Genomic DNA, 21,934 nt, shown 5'->3' with positions numbered 1-21,934 from the left:
ACGAGGCTGTGCTATAAACCTGGCAGGGGGAAATGACGCAGCTCAGGAAGCATAGGATTAATCCCTGACATATTTCATACAATTGTAAGAACACCTGCAATGCTCTGGCAAAAGAAATAGATGACCGCAGCCTTCTCTGTAATCAAAACTCCTTAATGACACCTCTCTGGCTTATAAGAGACGTCAGCGTGATGGGAGATCTGTGCATAGTATGTCATATAATGGGCTGTAAGTCATTGATGGGGATAGCAGAAGCTATTCGGCATTAGGAAAAGGAGCTTAACATCCCATAAATGTACAAAAGATTTACATTTTACTCTGTGCTGAAGGTGTTAAAATGTTTAGAGTTTTATTTTAAAAACACATTTTTTTTTGCCGGGAAGATAGGGAAAGTCCCAGGAATGTCACTGTGTACAGCAGAAGAGATGTTGTGCCTCCTTTCTGGGGCGCCAAGGTGTGGGAACACTACAGCTAGTTGCCACAACTACCACCCTGGCCGCCTTACAACATGACTCAGGGGCAGGTAACAGATCATGTAGAGAGCTGGGATGGCCATGGAGGGAACATGACCTTCTGAAGGATTTCAGCTTGATGCTGCCTATTAGAGATGAACAGATTGATCTGTGGAGAATCAAATTCGATTTCTGGTCTTTGAAAATTCAAACAGATGACGACTAAATTTGTGGGGATTGTCTAAAAAAAATGTCCGGCACCATTGTAAACACTTTTGAAAATTTACAGAGTAGTATAATAATGGATGTGGCCAGATGAGCTTCCCCATAATGCCCTGCAGCTTTACATGATCTAGTGTAGCCAGTCAGGGGGGCATAAAAGAGAGGGGATGGCAAGGCAGCACCATTTATCTAACTAATTTAGCTAAAAGTTCGCCACACTTGGTAAATTGGAATTTCAAAAGATTTGATGAGCTTTACTGCCTGAAGACCAATAAATGTGACCCTTACAAATGGATATTCTTAACATATATGCTGTGAGCTTTAATGGCATATTTGTTAACCTTACAATAAATCATTTTAAGTTGTGAGCAGGGTGCTGGATAGCTACTGTGCAGATGCAGCAAGAGCTGACATTTGGAGAATAGGGTCCCTCTGCAAGATGTGCGAATGTAATCCCACCCTCATGGAGACAGCCAAACTCTGCGCTCGGTGAGATCCAGCAGTCCCATTCAAAATGAATAGAACAGAGGGGCACATACCTGATCTCTACTTCATTTAGGTGGGATTCTTTGGAGCCCCGTTTTCAGGATCACTCTGAGTCTGTGAGACCCCTCACAGTTAGGAAGTTATTGCCCGGGTGCAAACATTTTAACTTCCTGGTACCACAAGGTACCTAATGCACTGGTGGGTCCCAGGTACAATTTTCTCTTACTTCTAAAACTGTTGTTAAAAAACAAAAAGGGCCCCCCTCCTCTTTGGGCTCTTGTGCAGCTGCACAGGTTGCACGGGCCATATGTTTGCCCCTGAGATGCAGGTCTAAAGGTCTCCTCACACATTAGATGATTGTCGGCCAAACAATGCTTTGGACGATCTTACGGTTAACTTTCCCATTTCTCTACGAGAAAGGTGCTGGATGACAGGTTTGCCGATGGCATATATCCTCCAGAACAATATGATCGTCAGTCCAAAATCAGACATGCGCAATCAACAGCTTCCCTGTCGCACATCCAGCCTACACCCACATACACATTAGACTGTTGGCCAACCTGGGGTTCAGCCAGCATCAGTCTAATGTGTATGAGAGCCTTAAGGCACAGGAGAGGCTACACACTGTACCCTAAGCAGCTGCAAGTCACATGCAGAGAACAGATTGCAGAAAGGGGCAGAGATGATTGGTTGGCAATAGCGTTACATTATCTGCAGATAAGAAGCAATCTGGAGAAAAGTCTACAAAAACAGCAAACTCCACATGGCTAGCCAGTTTTCCGGTTGTCACCATTTCCATTCCTGCTATTCTAATGGGGCATCCATATTTACGTGTGAGAACAGTGACATCAGATAGCATGACTGCAGGTGACCATTAACACAGGAAACATGGTTTTCACTTGAGTTTCCCTTTCATCTTCTGAGCAACAATTCTGATTTTGGAATACAGCTGCATAGTGGTGCAGTTACGGATGGTGCAGAGGCAAAAGCCGCACCCAAAGGCAACAATATTAGAGGTGCTGCTTGATAGGTGGATGGTTGTATTGGTTCTGAGAGTCTCCAAGTTCTTTTCTTATATTTATTTTTTATTTAGCGCCATTATTACAGACCTCATCAGTCATCACTGTGTGTGTGTCTTTGGAGTGTGGAAGGAAACCGGAGAACCTGGAGGAAATTCACACAATCACTGTGAGAACATACAAACTCCTTGCAGATGTTGTTCTGGGTGGGATTTGAACTCAGGACCCCAGTGCTGCAAAGTAACATAGCTAACCCCTGAGCCTCCGTGCTGCCCGTATTTCCTATAAATGCCCCATTGTTAATAATCCTAGTGAATAACAGTGAAGGTTTATGCAGCACTAAATTATAGTTGAGGTCCGTCCATCTCTAGATTGTTCAGGGCCCCAGAGGTCAGACCTCCATTGCCATGATATAAATATTCTATGACATAACATTATAAGATTGGAATAACACTTATGTTATGAGATGCCATGCCACAAACATTCATTTGGAGGGACGAACAATCCAATGTAGTTTGTAGTATGGCTGGACCACTACAACATGAGCAGCCCCCCTGTGGCTGTGGTGCTTCGTGGTGCTTCATGAAAAGTTTGCAGTGTGGCATTGATTTATTTTGTAAAGAGAAGTTGACAACAAATACCAATTTCCACTTGTTGCTTTTCTTGCTGTTTACATTTTTTGTTACTTTTCATGCAGGTTTACAGATGTCTCAGATGTCATCAGCGAAGTAATAAAAATTGATGGCTGCATTGTTAAACTTTACGAATGTGCTGTGGGTGTAACAAAACAGTTCAACGGCAATGACTGACAAATCATTCTTCTGTGGAGCAGACGGCAAAAAATAACACAAGATTAATGGCTCTGTAGCAGAACCTTTGCAGAGGAACAGCACCTGCGGACATAATAGCAGGTAACATTTACAGGAAAGTAATAATATTTCAACATATAATTACTTGCACATCTAAAGTAAACTCAGAGGAGTGATCCAGGCAGAACCACGAAGAAATCTATCGAAACTTCCATTTAATGATGAGAATCATTCATTATCACCTTCTTCTACTTGTAATTAAATTGAAGTTCCAAATAGTTTGTTACAAACTTTATTGAACCAGGGTTCTGTATGATACTGGGGGCAGTTTGTAGAAAGCCTGATAGGCAAGGTTGGTCTGGCACCTAAAATGTATTTTCTAAATATCTATCCATACACCCTAGCCACTTTTGTAATTTGCTTTATAACACAACACTCTATATTTTTCCCAATCCTGCTAATCCCTAAAAGTGTTTTTTACTTCCCTTCTTGTGATGTTTAGTTTGAGAGGGATCCCAAACATGACATCACAGGAAGCTGGGGCTGCACTTCACTAAGAATCCATCACCCGCTCATGAAACAGGATATCACCAGCGGGCAGCACTGCAGTTACTCACTAGTTTCTTGCATCGTACCCTCTGAAGATGTCTTGGAACCCTTGGATCCTGGATGATTGACGCTGTGGGACATGTGAGTGCAGAGCCAGCTCTCTGCTCCTATCCATCAGTGTAGCTCTTAACTTAAAGAAGATGTTGTCAGGGGATTGAGATAGAAGCAGTGAGTAACACCAGCTCCGCTCAACAGCTTTTAGCACTGCACTTAAAGAATTGTCATCAGGAGGTGGCGCTGGCATAACTCACTGCTTCTGGCACCACCCTGAGGGCAGTGCTAGAAGCTATGGGGCAGTGCTGTGTCACTCACTGCTTTTATTTGTGCCCCATGATGATGTCGTCTTTTAGTTGGAAGCTACGGCGACGACGGGGATAGAAGCAGAGAGCTGATGCTGCACTCACATCTCTCACAGCATCCATCACCCAGGATCCAGGATGTCTTGATAGAGGCTGGCGATGAAAGAAACTGGTGAGTAACTGCAGTGCTGCCCCCTGATTACGACTTTTTCCCGGAGGGGTGATAGATGCCGCAGAGAGTGAGTGTATCTTCAGCCACCTGTGACATCAAGAGACTCTTCTCAAACAAAACGTCACAGGAATTACAGCAAAAACTACAATTTTACTGATTATCTACATAGGGAAAATTTAGGGTGTTGTGTAACAAAGCAAATTACAAAAGTGGTTACAGTTTAGGGAAATATATTTAGAAATTAATTTTTAGGTGCAGAACGACCCCTTTAAGTTTGAGCATACATTTTTAATGTCTAATCAGATGAACATTTCAACACTTTTTTGTTAATTAAAGATCGTTTGGGGTATTTTTGATGGAATATACAGTAGTCACTTGCTTTACTTAGGCCACGGTCACATTGACTATTACAGCATCTGTAAATGTCCTGCAAGGAGCTGGATTCTACATCACTTTCAGTACAATAACTCTACAGGAGATTTTCCAATTTTACTAAATATATCTCATATATTTTAGAATGAAAATTCAGATATATACCTTGTTCACTCTTTTAGATTTTTTCCTGAATCAAAATGGGTATGGTGAATTACAGTCAAAGGGAGGGGTCCTTGGCAGATAATCACCTGCACGACCCAGCCTAGAGAACCACTAAAGTGGTTTGCCAGTTTCAGAATATCCCTTTACCATGGTTGCCATCTGATTAACAAAAAAACAAAACGTCCTTTACTCCTCATCCCCGGGTCCAGCCTGAGTCTCCACTTCTGGTGACTGTTATTGTCTGCAGCGTTGTTGGCACATCGACAGCACTGCAGCCAATCTGTGAGCTCAGCGGATTTGTCCAAGGTGACAGCACGAGCCACTGAGCTCAAAGGCTGCAATGCTGTCGACATGACATCAGCGCTGAAAGCTGAAAACCCCTCTAAGTTTTATTACCATGCTCTTTGGCGAATCAAACTTAAATATATATTACTGTTTATAGATGGCCATTGACATACGGTAATTGACCATTGTGTAATATTATATTTCTCCTGCAGCGGATACTGAAGAGAAATTGTATTTAAAGTATATGGAAACATTCAGGATCATGGGCTCAAAATAATTTTTACAGTTGAATTTCATTAAAAATTTGCTAAATTTGCCGCATTTAACTTCTGTGTTGCACTTGGTATGGCTGCAGAATGAATTATCTAAGAATCCATCAGTAAGCTCTATTTGAAAGAGTTTGCAACTAATTTATTTGGCTTTTTTTTTAACTTTTCCGTGCCGATTTATTACCTCAAAACACATCAAAAGCTGATCTTTGTGCTAATAAATCAGCCGAGGTGAGGTAAAAAAAAAAACAGATAAAAAAGTTGCAGAAAGAGCTGACTAATCGATTCCCAGTAAAGGGGTGGTCCCAAACCAATGCTGAATGTAATCCTAATAGTTTAATGTAATAAATAATCTTATCCCTTTTCTAAAATAATTTTATTAAAAACTCGCTATTGTTCCCTCTACTCTATCTCTTTCCTTTTGTTTCCATAACTTCCATATTGATGATGTAAAATCCCCAGAGCATGGTGGGATACTCAAATGAGATGCCATCAGAGGGCAGAGGCTGGCATCATCAATGATGTCCATTTCAGGGTCTGGGATAGTCTTTGCTCTATTTAGCATGCGGTGGTTGTCAATTCTAATGTATGCTCAGTATGCGCTTCTTGCTCTCTGTGATATATTCCAGTGACAGTGCACTTCCTTGCCGGCTGTAATGAGAAGTGATGAGCTGGAAAGAGAGCGCACTGTCACTGCACATTGAAAATGAGAGAACACTGAGAGCAGAGACCAGCCCTGCCCCTGAAACAGACGTCAATGATAATGCTTCATTTCAGGGTGGAGAAAGCAACTAAAGATGGAACAGTAAAGAATTTTTAGCTAAAATATATCAGAAAAGTGATCAAATTATTACATTAAATATGTAGACATTTACGATTAAATTCAATTATTGTTTTAGACCACCACTTTAACTCACTGAGTAGCCCGAAAAGTGCAGGGAAACATAGCTTGTGAAAGCCAAACAGAGCAAAGTTTTTAAAAAAGCCTAATTGCAAAAAAAATGTTGTAGTTAAAAATTCATGCAGTTAAAGAGGTTGCATTTTAACAATGATATCCAATCCTTAGGATAGGTAATCAATGTCTGACACCCACAACCCCGGCCAATCAACTGTTCTCAGTGCTGGTGGGGCCAAAACTGCCCAGATATGTAGCTGCACAATACCTCTGTCGACGGAATAGCTTCCACGATCGGGAACGGTGCATCTGCCCTATATTCAAATCAATAGGGGGGCAGATGTGCAGTTCCGGCTCGTGGCCACTATAGAATTGGCGGAGCTGTGCTGTGCAGCTCTGTAATTGGTCAGTCCCGACCGCCGACGATATCGCGAACAGCTGATTGGTGGGGGTAACAGGTGTCGCCCCTCCACAAACCAAACATTGATGACCTATCCTAAGGATAGTCCATCACTGTTAAAGTAGTGGACAACCTCTTTAATTAAATAAAAAAAAATGATTTGAAAGTTGTCCTTATCTATTAAAGTTTCAGGACCTGTGATGATAAATTAATTGCACATCTGACTTGATTGGATAAAATTTGCTTTAGAATCACATCCATAGCTGATTAACAAGGAAGAACAATACATAATATTATCACATTCGTACAGCATTGAGCTCATAGACATTTATATAGAAACTAGATGGTGGCCCGATTCTAACGCATCGGGTATTCTAGAATATGCATGTCCACGTAGTATATTGCCCAGTCACATAGTATGTTGCCCAGTCACGTAGTATATTGCCCAGCCACGTAGTATATTGCCCAGCCACGTAGTATATTGCCAGCCACGTAGTATATTGCCCAGTGACGTAGTATATTGCCCAGCCATGTAGTATATTGCCCAGTGACGTAGTATATTGCCCAGCCACGTAGTATATTGCCCAGCCACGTAGTGTATTGCCCTGCCACGTAGTGTATTGGCCAGCTACATAGGATACAGCACAGCGACGTAGGATATTGCACAGAGCCACATAGTATATTGCACAGCTTTGTAGTATATTGCCCAGCCTTGTAGTATATTGTCCAGCCTTGTAGAATACAGCAGAGCCACGTAGGATATTGCCCAGTGACAGGTCCAAAAAATAAAAAATAAACATACTCACCTAACGATCCGAGGGCCCCTTGTAGTGTATCATACTCACCATTCTTGTCGCTGCTCCTCCGCATCCCGCCTCTCCTCTTCCTGGGATCCTGTGCAGATGGTAGTGCTCGGCTTCAGGAAAATGGCCGCGGGATGCCGCGCGTGCGCAGATCGAGGCGGCCATTTTCCTGAAGCCGAGTTCCATTGCAAGTGCCAGGGCTGGTGGGAGCAGGACCTATGAAGACGTCGCGGTCACATGACCGTGACGTCATGGCAGGTCCTTGCCGCACACCAGCCCTGGGACGGGACCTCACCGCAAGCTGACGCTTGTAATGGAGCGGTCCGGGGAGCGTGGCGAGGAGCGAGAAAGGCGGCGGAGGGTAAGTATAGCAGGTTTTTTTTTTTATTTATTATTTTTAACATTACATTTTGTACTATTGATGCCGCATAGGCAGCGTCAATAGTACAAAGTTGGGGACACACAGGGTTAATAGCAGCGGTAACGGAGTGCGTTACCCGCGGCATAACGGGGTCCGTTACCACCGGCATTAACCCTGTGTGAGCGGTGTATGCGGGCGCCGGGCAGTGAGTGCGGGGAGTAAGGAGCGGCCATTTTTTTCTGGACTGTGCGCGTTGCTGATTGGTCGCGGCAGCCATGACAGGCAGCTGCCGAGACCAACCAGCGAACGAATAATGGTGACAGAAGGACAGACGGAAGTGACCCTTAGACAATTATATAGTAGATTAGATGGTGGCCCAATTCTAATGCATCGGGTATTCTAGAATATGTATGTATGTATGTATGTACGTCGCGCTTAGCACAGCCACGTAGTATATAGCACAGCCACGTAGTATATAACACAGACAGCCATGCAGTATATAGCACAGCCACATAGTATATAGCACAGCCACATAGTATATAGCACAGCCACATAATATAGAGCACAGCCACATAGTATATAGCAGCCACATAGTATATAGCTGCCACATACTATATAGCACAGCCCACGTAACACAGACAGCCATGTAGTATATAGCACAGCCACGTAGTATATAGCAGCCACATAGTATATAGCAGCCACGTAGTATATAGCACAGCCTACGTAATACATAACACAGCCCACGTAGTATATAAAAAGCATCGGGTATTCTAGAATATGTATGTATGTATGTACGTCGCCCTTCGCACAGCCACATAGTATATAGCACAGCCACGTAGTATATAACACAGACAGCCACATAGTATATACCACAGCCATGTAGTATATACCACAGCCACGTAGTATATAGCAGCCACGTAGTATATAGCAGCCACATAGTATATAGTAACCACATAGTATATCGCAGCCACATAGTATATAGCAGCCACATGGTATATAGCACAGCCCACGTAACACAGACAGCCACGTAGTATATAGCACAGCCACGTAGTATATAGCAGCCACATAGTATATAGCAGCCACATAGTATATAGCACAGCCTACGCAATATATAGCACAGCCAATGTAGTATATAACACGCATCGGGTATTCTAGAATATGTATGTATTTATATACATCGTGCTTAGCACAGCCACGTAGTGTATAGCACAGCCACGTAGTATATACCACAGACAGCCACATAGTATATACCACAGCCATGTAGTATATAGCACATCCCACGTAATATATAGCAGAGGAAAAAAATGGAAATGCACTCACCGGCCTGTTGAAACAAACTCCTTTATTGGGACATATGCAGGGAACATAGAAGCGCAGCAGCGCGAAACGGCCATTGTCCTTGTGTTCCTGCATATGTCCCAATAAAGGAGTTTGTTTCAACAGGCCGGTGAGCTCATTTCCATTTTTTTTTCCTCTGCTTTGGATTTGGATATTTGCTCTGGATTATTGCACCCAAGTGTCTGTTTTTTGGCAAATGCAGCATCGGCAGCGGTATTTAGCTGTGGGGGTACTGACTCTTAAACTCAGCGGTGCCGTGCTCCTTTTCTCTTTTACTGAACCACGTAATATATAGCACAGCCCACGCAGTATATAACTCAGGCCAAGTAGTATATAACACAGGCCACGCAGTATATAACACTGCCCACATAGTATATAGCAGCCAGGCAGTATATAACACAGCCCACATAATATATAGCACAGCGCACATAGTATATAATACAGCCCACGTAGTATATAACACAGCCCACGCAGTATATAACACAGCCAACGTAGTATATAGCAATGTGGGCACCATATCCCTGTTAAAAAAAAATTGAAATAAAAAAGTTATATACTCACCCTCCATCGTCCACCGAAGCTGTCCCGACGCGCAATGCGGACGCCAGCTTCTGTTCCCAGAGATGCATTGCGAAATTACCCAGATGACTTAGCGGTCTCGCGAGACCGCTAAGTCATCTGGGTAATTTCGCAATGCATCTCTGGGAACGGAAGCTGGCGGCCGCATCGGTGGACGTCGGAAGGTGAGAATAGCACAGTTTTTTAATTTTTTTTAAAATTATTTTTAACATTATATTTTTTTACTATTGATGCTGCATAGGCAGCATCAATAGTAAAAAGTTGATCGGGGACGGGGCGTCACACTGGCACTGACTGGAGGGGAGTAGGGAGGGGGCACTGACTGGAGGAGAGTAGGGAGGGGCCAATTCGTGGCCGGACTAAGCCTGTCGCTGCGACCCGGGATTTCCGTTACAGACAAACAGACAGACAGACGGAAGTTACAAACAGACGGAAGTACCCCTTAGCCAATTATAAATATAGATAACTAGAAATTCCTATAAATTACAGAATAAACTAAAACAAAATAATATACAAAATAGATCCAACGCAAAACAATCCCATCTCATTTCCACTACCTTAATTTAAAATATATAGATTTTTTGTAAAAGCTTAGTGTATTTGGAGGAGAAATCAATTATATTCTTAAGTTCAAGTCTTCTTTATTTGGCAGACATACTTTAATAGATCACGATACTAAAGGTACTGCAGCCTGGAGGGAAAAGCAGCTATTCTTCAGGCAAAAAAAATTCTATGAATAACATTAGGCAAAAATTAATTTAGAATAAATGATTTAAAATCCTAGTCCGGAATTGTTTCTTATTCAAATGTCACCAGAAAATGACACCTCACCCGCAGGAATGAGTCCAGGGATCCATTCTCCATGTATTCAACCACAATCATTACGGGTCTGCCTGCGAACACAGCAAAGAAATTCATTAGGGAGATTAAAGGTGTATTATGGGGTTGGTTATACATTTCCAGCTGTTATGGAAAGATTATCTGTATTACTTTAATGAAGTTCATATGTCTTATACCACCGGGTACCCAAAGCATAAGTTAAAGTAAATTATTTGTGTAGATGCTGGAGAATGCCGGTGCGGCACGTTACTCATTGGGTAGACCGCTGCTTCTTTTATTACCTGGCACTCGGCAGTGGCGGGCGCAGGACTCTACATAATGACTTATGTCGGTGGTATTCATCAGCGCGACAATATGCATCTTTGTTAAGCATTTTCAATCACAAAATAGAATGCATCAGAAAAGTCATTAAGGCAAAAGTAGGTCCAGCGATACATATGCTCATGTTTTTAAACATCATTTCAAAACAAGTATAAACTGTTCTATTAAAATGCAATCTCGATGATTGATTGTCCGCTTATACAAAAAAAAAGCTGTTGTGTTTTCATCACTTTCTCTATTTTTATTCAACTGATGTCACATGTTTTAGAATTCGTCAAACAGTACGGAAAATAAATTCAAGAATTATCAAGTATAATAGACGGTTGTAAGTAGAATTCTGTATGATTGAAGGAGTTCAGGCGACCCCTTTAAGTGAACCTATCAGCTCTCTAGACATGTCTGCTTTAGTAAATGTCTGTATTGCCTATTAATAACAATTCTGGAAGACCTTTTAATAGAACTCTACGTTGAACAGTTCCTCTGTTATTCCTCCTGGAATAAATTATCAATTGGGTGTCAACATTACCTCTTGAGGCTATAAGGCATATCCCTACAGATTTAGAGACACTCAATTGTGAAATCCTGGAGATCTCACAGGGACCAAGTCTAAATGTCACATGGTTTTGGTTTGTTTTTTTGTTCCTGCACCTCTCCATTTTTCAGAGATGACTCCTTCTTCCATGTATATAAATCTAGTCTTTATATACTAGATGGAAAAATGGGACAGAGAATGGCGCTTTTCTGAGACTAGTTAGTGAATAATGTGACCACTAAAAGAAAAAACTTCTCACCTGCTGAGGTTGTGCAGGTAGGGCACAACTGTATAAACCGAATGAACAATTGTGGATGGGTGCAGCCAATCAGGCTGCTGTGCAAAAGTCTTCCAAGGAGAGTTCCAACAGAATGTAACCAAACAGAGAAAGTCTAAGCAACTGGCGCTCCCAAAAGCAAAGAATGGATCATTCACTAGATTTCATAAAAATAAAATTTATTAATAACACAATGCATTTTGGCTGTACCCTGCGTTCCTCAGGTGTTTGTGTGCAACATGTTTAGGATGTATCCTGCCTTCCTCAGGTGTATGCAACATGTTTAGGATGTATCCTGCCTTCCTCAGGTGTTTCTGTACAACATGTTTAGGATGTATCCTGCCTTCCTCAGGTGTATGCAACATGTTTAGGATGTACCCTGCCTTCCTCAGGTGTTTCTGTACAATGCATTTTGGCTGTACCTTTCCTTCCTCAGGTGTTTCTGTACAATGTGTTTTGGATGTACCCTGAGTTCCTCAGGTGTTTCTGTACAACACATTTTGGCTGTACCTTGCCTTCCTCAGGTGTTTCTGTACAATACGATTTTAATAAATTTTTATTTTTTAAATTCTGTTGAATGATCCATTTTTAACTTTTTGGTGCACCAGTTACATGGATTTTCTCCATCCCATAAATCTAGTCTTGTTAGCCTAAGAGATGTGATCTCCAAGAAGTCTTATAGAGAAGAGTTGATGACCACGTCCACTTCTCTATATGCATCTTCATGAGGATCACTCCCACTTGGCTAACAAGGCTAGAGAAGTTTACAGGGAGGAAGAAGCCATATTTCAAAAACAGAGAGGACCAGAAATAAAAGAAAACAAGCAAACAAAAACAGCATCAGATTTAAAGAAGCAGCAGCGTTTACACCAGGTAAAACAATTATAAATTTATGGAAAATGACAGTTCCTCCTTAAAGGACTATAACATTTATGGCATATCCAATCAGCGCAACCCTGTATCATCGGCAGTGAAACTGCTCAGTTAGAGAGCTATACAGCGCAGCTCTGTTGACGGAATAGTGGCTGCTGCTGGGTAAAGCACATCTGCCCCCTACTGATTTAATTATGGGACAGATGTGCAGTACTCGGCTGTGGCCTCTATACAGTCAATGTTGCTGTGCAACTTTGCAACTGAACAGTTCCAGTTGCCAATGGCACTGGGAACGGCAGATTGGTGATGGTGTCAGGTAAAGCCCCGGAAAACCCCTTTATGTAAGAGGTGCTGTTTGAGCAGCTCTTCTGAAATAACACAACTATCCCCCAGGACTAAGCATCACGTGAAACGCGCGTCGGGGCTCTACGCTGTGCTACACCAAAACCTACTTCTATGCACTAAAGACACTTTATTTGTTGCACTTTGCACTTATCTAGCCCTATAGCACCCACTGTTGTATATGGGAGCGTTTATTGCCTACCTGACCACTTGGCCATATTGGATTATTGTGCCCTATATGAATACGCTTTACTTCTATCACTACTGAGGTTGCTATAAATAGTCCACCAAGGCCTCCAATTGTGGGTACTTGACCTTTAAAAACATTGTTGTCTTTTTGTCTCCATTGCTAGTTCATGTTAAAAAATTCTTATACTTAAATATTTATGCTTATGAACTTTTTGGGTCTTTTTTAAAAATATATATTTCTTTAATTATTTTTTGAGACTTCAGTCCTTGTAATTTCTTACTGCATTGTAAGTGTGTACCTCAATTTTTGAAAGTATATGAATTTATGTCATTGGATGCTATCATATACCACTTGGTCTTTTTTACTTATAGGCCCTGGTGTATTTAAAGTGCAGGCAATATATTCTGCTTATGTATCTCCATTGATTGATTTATTGTTCTATAGGTTATTAACGCTTTCTTGATTATATATTTGTTTTTTAATTGGCACAAGCTGCCTTGTCTCTATATGATGGATTTCTTCAGAAATAAGCAGGAGTGTTACACATTGCAACTCATCAGAATCCAGTATAAAGATGTGAATGTGCATAGAGTTTCATAGGCACTAATGTACACGGTTTATGTAATGTATTGTGATTAATGTATAATGTTATTCATGCATTGTATATAGCGAAAGTCTAGGGTTAAGTTTATGGTATATATAGTGTATATAAAACATAACATATGACTTAGAGATTAAGTTAAAAGTGGGATGATTTAGTTGGAGGCACATTAGATATAGGTAGTTCAGTGCATACGGTTAGAAGGTAGTGACTGAAGTTACATAGGTGAAAGGTGAAGTTTGCCCAGCAACCAAGTGTTGGGGCAGACAGAGAAAGGAGACAGTTGGTGATTGGTCCACCCCAAAGTGGGACGGGTTTAGGGCCAGTAAAAGACAAAACTTCCTGGCTTAGTCAGTGAAGGAGTTTGTTGGTGACAGTTCCTAGGTCAAGTTCAAGGTGCAGTGGGCTGAAGCCCAGCGTGGGAAAATCATGTTCTGGCAGTATGAGGTTGCACAAACCTCCCTACGGACATTCCTGGAATGTCCTGAACCTAAGGCTCGAGTCGGGGGCTATGGAGAGTACTGAGCACCCTACTGTACAGTGGAAGATGGACGTGGAACTGTATGAGGGAAACATGGTGGACCTCACACTGCGGAGCCGGATTGGGAAACCCTGAGGCTGACAAGAGGCTGAAGCATAGGGATAATCCATGTTCTGTGTGGAGGAAACTAGTGACAGAGGGTGCTGTGCCCGATACTGAGATAAAGATGGCTGTGCTTGAACTGTTCAGTAAAGATGAACTTATTGAAACAAACTGGGTGTCCCCCATTGAATATGCGGCTGGTCCTGGATCTGGGATCGTGGAGACAGCGGAGGCCTGCGGCCAAAACGTGAGTGAACTGCACTGCACATACAGCACTTGGGAACTGGGACAGCGTTTATTTGTGGGGTGCCAGGGTGTGGGAGAACAATAGCCCCTCACCCATGACTACCGCACTGCGCACCTTACACATGCTCGACCTGTGCTACATTCTTTCCCTATGAAAAATAATAAAACAGCAGTCGGGCTTTCTGGAAAGGAGGATACAAGTTCCCTTTTCGGGAATAAAATTTGTGTGACCTTAGTCTTAGGATAGATGATAACTTATTTTAATCAATCAATCAATTAACTGCAGCAGTGTTGGGGTCCTGGGTTCAAATCCCACCAAGGACAACATCTGCAAGGAGTTTGTATGTTCTCCCCGTGTCTGCGTGGGTTTCCGCCACTCGTCGAAGATACCGATAGGGAATTTAGATAGTGAGGACAGTGATTATGCTTGTAAAGTGCTCATGATATTAATGGTGCTATATAAGAGAATAAATAAGCATAAACAATAAAAATAAATTAACTGCAGCAGAGAATCTACAGACCAATAAAAAAGAATATCAGGTGGCCCACCGGTTTACTGATAGCGTTAGTTTTATTTTTTTACCATTTATTGCTAATCTCGTGCTGTACCCCATCTATGCGCTCACACAGACTGATGCTTTTTAAGAAGTTCAAACAAAACACAGAATATTAAGTAGGAAAAAGGGAAAAAATAAAGTTCTCGCCTGTCAGCTGTGACCTTGTGATTTTTCGAGCAGTGCATCTCTGCTATAACTGCTGTGCGGTGAGCCCGCATGGAAAGCGCTTACAATCTCAGAGTTCAGAGACCCTTGCTGTGAATGTAATATATGTTGCTTAGAACCACAGAGGTTTGTCAACATCTTTAGGCCTGGCCTCGGGGTTACCAATTTAACAGAATGAAATGCCTGGAAACATTTTATCTGAAGTTTTATAAATCAGTGTTAAAACCCTGGAGCGAGTCTCCCAACAAAACAAGCAATTAATGGAGCGATATCTACACAGGGTCGAGCCGGCTCGTGCTGATTGCCACCTTTCAGTAATTTACAGCCATTTAGATGCTCTGGAGTTAAAAGAAATTTCCTTTAATCACTATTTTCAAGTAGCCGCTCCAATCAATGTCTGACTTAAGTAACCCCCCAGAAACTTTGCCAGTCAGATCTGATAAATAATGGCTCTCTATGGTTTGTTTAGTTCCCTTCTATAAGACGGCACGGCGGCTGTTCACTCATCCTATGTAAAGCCCATATTCCAGGATTTCCATTTACTCAAAAAATAATCATGTTGAAAATTGAATTCTTGAAACGCAATCTGCATGTGAGAATTAATGTGAAGGGCTGAGAAAAGCACAACTTAATCCAATGTCTTTAAGCACATTTCCAAATGTAATACACATGACTTGAATCACTTTAGAAAGCGATTAAAATACTATTGAAGATGTGAAAATGTAAATGAAGGATTTAACTAAGAGGAAAGATTTAACACTTAAATGTCCAGGACTTCCGGTACCAGGAATAAATGCGAGCGTCACCAAAGCTTCCTATACGCTGGGCACCGTGTGGCCAGAACTGGCTTCTGACATGTTCATGGGACATTTCCCGGCAGATGATGACTGTGATATTTAGCCATCATCTGCCTCTAACAGCCAAACATGGAGAGGAGCTCCACCCTTGACTGTTAACCTTTTAAATTCCAGTGTCCATATTTTACAGAAGCATTTACAGCGTGCTGGCAGAGGGGAGCGGCATTCCATGTTCCCATTGCCGACCCTGTGACGCTGATTGAAGAGAGCTGATGAGTTGCCATAACAATTTGGGGTCTGCTGAAGACCTCTGTGCCTGTCATGACTGTACTCCTGTGAATGTGTAATGCAGGTGATCTGAATGCAACAGCGGAGACAACAGGCGGGATCAACAATCTACTTCTACTTTATTCACTTAACAGGATTAAATGCGGGAAAGATTATTATCATAGATAAATCATAAAGAACAATATTCAAAGTATCATTTACAGGCAACAGGCATGTATATGCATAGAGATATATTGGTTAGTACATTACAAGATATATGTTCTTGAGATCAGCTTGTGGTCTGCAGTACAATCTTGGTCTAAACAAGAAGGGGGCAAAGGCTGTATTTAGCAGGAACACCCTTGCAGCTTTCCGGGCCCTGACAAAGTATGATAACACTTTCGGAACTGCTTTAGCATCAGCCAGGCCCAGTCTCACCTTCAGCCTCCCCCTGCCCAAACCCGGTACCGTGAGTCGGTGCTGAAAGTAATGGCCCTTCTCACTCGCATCCTCCGATCACCAGCTGAGGTGAGAGTCTCTGGTCCCGTATTCTTCGTGTATCTTTGGTGCTTGACCGCCAACGGGCGTCTTCTTGACCTGGTGAAGTGGGAGCTGGTCCTCGACTCTTTACTGGCGTCATCTGGGTTCCAGGTCTTGACTGGCATTGCTCTGGTCTTCAGTACTTGACCAGCATTGTCTGGATCCCAAGCCTTGACTGGAGATGTCAGAATCTCGCTCATGTCCCAGTAACTCGGGCCTGGCTTGGCTCTAGTCACAACCTTTACTGGAGCGGGCATGGACCTTCCTCACAGCTCAGGCCTTCTCCGACATCTGTCCACCCTTGGACTCTTCTGAAGTGATGGTGGCTGCAAGCCCACCTCACAGGCATACAACCAGCCCTGGTGCAGGTTCTGGCACCAACTGCCCATCTCAGCCTGGCCAGGCCTTTTATATTCAGGAAGTCCTTCCTGCGTGTCACCTGATCAGGTTCATCAGGCGAATTTACTCCCCCTGCAAATCTCCCAGCACAATTTTGTTCCTGCGAACGCAATTCTTTCTTTTTTACTTTCACTTTCAGTTCGGTCCAGCAGATGGCGGTTTTTGCTTACAGTTGCTCAGTCTCTCTTGTCCATCTCTCTACATTTGCCAGCGTCTGGCTGGTGTCCATAGGAGACTGTGATTTTTGCTATATACAGCAGGACTGTGATATTGCTGTATACTGAACAAGCCATCGGATAATCACAGGCTGAAGTTCCCTAAGGGAACTAGTAAGTACAGTGAAAAGTAAAAAAAAAAAGTTTTTAAAAACATAAAAATTATAAAAGTTCAAATCACCCTCGTTTTGACCCCTTAAAAATAAAGTAATAAAAAAATACACACACTTAGGTGGTATTTTTACATTCATAAAAGTCTTATCCAAATATCAAATTAATTAAACAGATTGGTGAACAGATTCTGCTCCCTATTAAACTCTAAAAAGATGGACATCATCTCAGATAACACGGGGGTGACATTAGTTTCTGTTTTTTTTTCATGGAACATTGATTTAAATCCATTTTTTTTTGGCGGACGCTCAGTGTGCAAATAAACATGGACATAAAAACAACAATGAATAATACCATGATAAGGAGTAATTGTTCTATTAGTGAAAACCATAGATAGAACATACATGTGAGGCATGGACGTCTGATTCAGGCTTAAGGAATTTTTTGGAGACATAGGAGTATGTTTGGAGGAGCTGTTTGGATTATTTATTATTTGCATGCAGTATTTTCAGTTTCTAACTTGCATGCCATACTATAGTACGTCCAAAGCTAAAAACTATAAAATGCCCAAATTAAAATGGGAAATCCTTTGATAAACTTATTTTAGTCTGATGTGAAATGTGAATGTGAAAAAGAAAGAGATGAATAAAAAATATTTATTTCTTTTTCAGTACAACACTTTCTATAATAAAACTAAAAAGAAGAAAAAATTGGATTAAAGGGATGAAAAAGTGACAAGAGTATGCAATGCAAAAACATAAGTAGTAGAAAAAAGTTATGGTCATTAACCTCCCTATAGCAAAAAGTGAATAATCGTCTTGGGCCATTGTCGCTAAGGGATTAAAAGGGTTTTGTCAGAGATTAAAAAAAAATGAGTCAGTCTTTTTGTGCCCTTGTCTGTTCAGGGGCTGGGTTGTACATGGTATAACAGATCAGCATCATTCACTTCAATAGTGCTGAGTCCCAATGCCATATGCAACCCATGGACAAGTGTAGTGCTGTTTTTGAAGAAAAAAATAAAACTTTTTGATTTTAATCCTGAACTGCTTTTACAAGCATATTCAGGACTTATTATTTTTGCATAAGGGACTAAGGACTAACAAGTAGTTGCTAAATACCTGCCTGCTCTGCTGGCCCAGAGCAAATATGGACCCCTCTAGCCCACAATTGCACTGCTTCCGCTGATGTCATGTCGTCAGAGCAGCATCTTCTCTTCTGCTCTGCTCTGTTGACAAATCTTCCAACATCGTGCTGATTGATAGCCGGCTTCCTGCTGCCTAACTGCTGGGAGCTGACTGTAAATCAGCATGATGTCGGCAGTGATGCCTTGTCGACAAAGCAACCTGGAAGAGGAAGAGCTGCCCTGTTATCAAGATCTTTGCAGATGGACTTGTAACCTTGAGATTATTAATATTTTTCAACAATTTTGGTTCTCAAGTCCTCAGACAGTTCTCTTCTCTTCTCCCTGTTCTCCTTGCTTAGTGTGGCACACACAGACACACCATGCAAAGATTGAGTTAACTTCTGCCCTTTCCATCTGTTTCAGGTGTGATTTACATATTAACCACATCTGTTACTTGCCAAGGGTGAGTTTGAACGAGCATCACATGCTTAAAACAAAGTTTTGGGATGTTGCCAACAATTTTATCTTGTCCATTTATGGAATTTTCAATGAAATTATGTCAAAGTTGCCTATTTTTTCTGCTTTTTTTTTTGTGTTGTTCCAATAAACACTGTCAGGGATCCCACCGGCATCCCACGAATATGTCACGGTTCACGTGGAGGATACCTTTATCATCCCCACTACTCACACCAATTTGTCATGAACCCGGGCTGTTTGGCTACCCCTGCTTATTTCTGAAGGGGATTTATCTATATCCCACTTTCCAGTTCCGGTTTGGAACTTGCAGCTCTCTGGTGCCCCCCTTACCCTCAGGTCAGTCAGGGTACTGCACCTAGGGTAATTAGTCGCCAGAAAGGCTGCCTGCTATGTACTGGCTATTGGGCACACTGCAGCGAGGGCAATATAACTACTCCCACTCAGGCAGGAACAATAATTATCAATGCTGCCGTTGCTACAAAGCCTCCCAATTGCACAGGACAAAGTATGCTGCCACCGGCTCCGATTTTCCAAGAATTAATGGGTCCGGAGCCAACCCAAATCAGTAGCTTAATTCACTTCAGAGGACACGACAGTTCGTTTAGAGCATGGAGAGACAAGCTAGTAATTTTATATTTTACTCCAAAACAAGGTAGGCAGTGTTTACAAAGTATAGAAATAAATGATAAAGGAGACAATATCATATGTTATATGTACAATACAAATTACAAATATAATGGGATTAAAATTGAAAAGAACACTTACAGGTCGTTATGTCATCGTATCATCTTGACTGGCTGTGTACTGGGGGGAAGGGTGAGCATATATCCAGATGCATAGCAGCTGGACCCCGGACAAAAGACACTGCAAGAATGCTATCTCACTAAGTTATTCCTAGCCCAAAACCCAGGCATTCCCCCTGTGGTGACATCACTTAGAGGCTGAAACCTCCCCTTTACTTAGAATATAAAAACTATTTTTACACATATCTCGCTGTATGAACCTCGTATAAGAAAGACACGATGATCAGAATGTGCCCCATATCATGGAGATTCTTTTAAGTGTACACATGGAGTAATTACCTGAACTGCTTACGAAGAATTCCGCACTTTGCACTCATTGCCACTCATTGCGTTTAGCTGCTAGCGCTTTCAGTGAGTGATAGATCTACCGATGGACATCCAGAATATATATTTCATATAACCCTAGCTCAGATAGGTGCCCCTATATATCCCATTAATAGAAAAAAGAAATGCATGCAGTTTGGAAGTGGCTATACCAGTTCGGGCTGGTATTGGTTGGGAGGAGGGAATGAGTAGTTTTAGGGAGATTTGTCTGCTGCAGCTAAAAGCCATAAACTGCTCACACATTGGTATCAAGTTGCACAGAGTGTCTGCCATAGGGCTTTGTATGAGCGAATACAGAGGGGGGAAAGGGGGGTCGAATCTGCAGCGTGTGTCTGGAAAGCCATGTAATCTTCTGAAACTAAACTCACAATATGACCTTTTTTACATTATCGTGACACACACAAAGGAAACAAATGTGTATAACAAAACATGACTAAGTGCAAGAATTTTTTTGGAAAAATACTTCATTTACTGAAACAATTTCAAGGGTGCCAACACTTTCAGCCATGACTTTATATAATTTTGTCCAGCATGGGAAGTTATGAGCCGTTTCATATCACTTCATTAGGGGATTTGTCTTCATTCCTATAGAAAAAAAATTGCATTTAAATGGTTTACAAATGTCTGCCTTTCCCCATCCAATTTCGGGAAATTGTCTTTAGCTGCATTGATAATAGAACATACTCAAATGGAGTACAGATGATGGCAGTGACAGAGTCACCACCTGTGCCTAACTAACTCTGAGGATAACCTGCTGCATGAGATTGTACTAATAAGCAGAACACTCAGAGGAGGAGACAGGTGCTGATGCTGACCCATCACTGCCACCATCTGTACTCCAAATTATATCAATACAGCTAAACTCAGGGGAATAGACTCAGAAAAAGCAGGGATTTGGAAGTCACTTACTGGCAGTTTTTTATGGGAATGAAGACAAATTCCCTAATAATTTCCTAATAAAAAGATTTGTAAAGTTTTAAAACATTCCAAGCTTGGAAAGTTATGAGATAGTATTTAAGCCCCTGCATCACAGATATATGAATATAAGTAGTTCCTACGAGATTTTCTAAGGAAGAGGTACCCTGTAATGACCATTTAAGCTGTAATTACAGGACACCTTCATCAACAATAAGGACATGTACTATTTGTAGGTGAATTTTTGTTGACTTTACTGTCCCGGTTTCACATGTCTAATATTCATGGTCTGATCACAGATCGCGATGATGTCTCCTGACCAGAACTCTACAGCTCCAAAGGTTCCAGAGGCCAGTATAGATATTGTGGTCCATGCCTAGCTATAATTGTAACCAATACAGCATAATACTCAATAATCTTAATTCTACCACAAAACAAGAACGGGAATTAATCAAATCCGGAAATTGTAACTGAGACGTATTTCCATAACTGCTATTTTTTCGTAAATACTTTTATGTTGCTTTCACAGATATTCTGGTTTTCATAAGTTTTTACAGCATTATATAAAATTACCTGCTATTGTATGTCTCAGAGAAGGCAATTATTTTATTTCCATGCTACTGAAAAAAACCTACAAGTCAATGAATGGTGAAAGTAAGTAGTTCCATGATACTCAGTGAGAGGTAAAAGTCATTTGTTTGCAATCAAGTTTTTGCAGTCAATGGATTAAGTGCATTTGGAAAATTGTACATTAACTATAATAAATGGAAAATAAAACCGCCCACAGGCAGCATTACCTAATCTGTTTCTGCAGCTTTATTACACACAGTTGTACCTACAGACTTGAGAGGTCATTTCTTTATTCTGAATCAAGTACTAACAAAATATAATAATGTCTCAC

The 21,934-nt window shown here is 41.6% G+C and overlaps 1 protein-coding gene across 2 annotated transcripts in view; it reads right to left on the bottom strand.

The window, feature by feature from the left end:
- EPHA6 (EPH receptor A6) overlaps positions 1-21,934 on the bottom strand; it is a 1,167,010-nt gene that overhangs the window by 161,384 nt on the left and 983,692 nt on the right. For both annotated transcript variants that reach the window (XM_077294107.1, XM_077294108.1), the window contains one exon: positions 10,367-10,428. In XM_077294107.1, coding sequence (XP_077150222.1) covers positions 10,367-10,428 — 62 coding nt within the window. The remainder of the gene's footprint in view (positions 1-10,366; positions 10,429-21,934) is intronic.

This window comes from Ranitomeya variabilis, chromosome 3, assembly GCF_051348905.1.
Source record: "Ranitomeya variabilis isolate aRanVar5 chromosome 3, aRanVar5.hap1, whole genome shotgun sequence".
Taxonomy (NCBI): domain Eukaryota; kingdom Metazoa; phylum Chordata; class Amphibia; order Anura; family Dendrobatidae; genus Ranitomeya; species Ranitomeya variabilis.
Note: the sequence above shows the minus strand (reverse complement) of the source record. Positions and strands in the feature narration are given on the sequence as shown.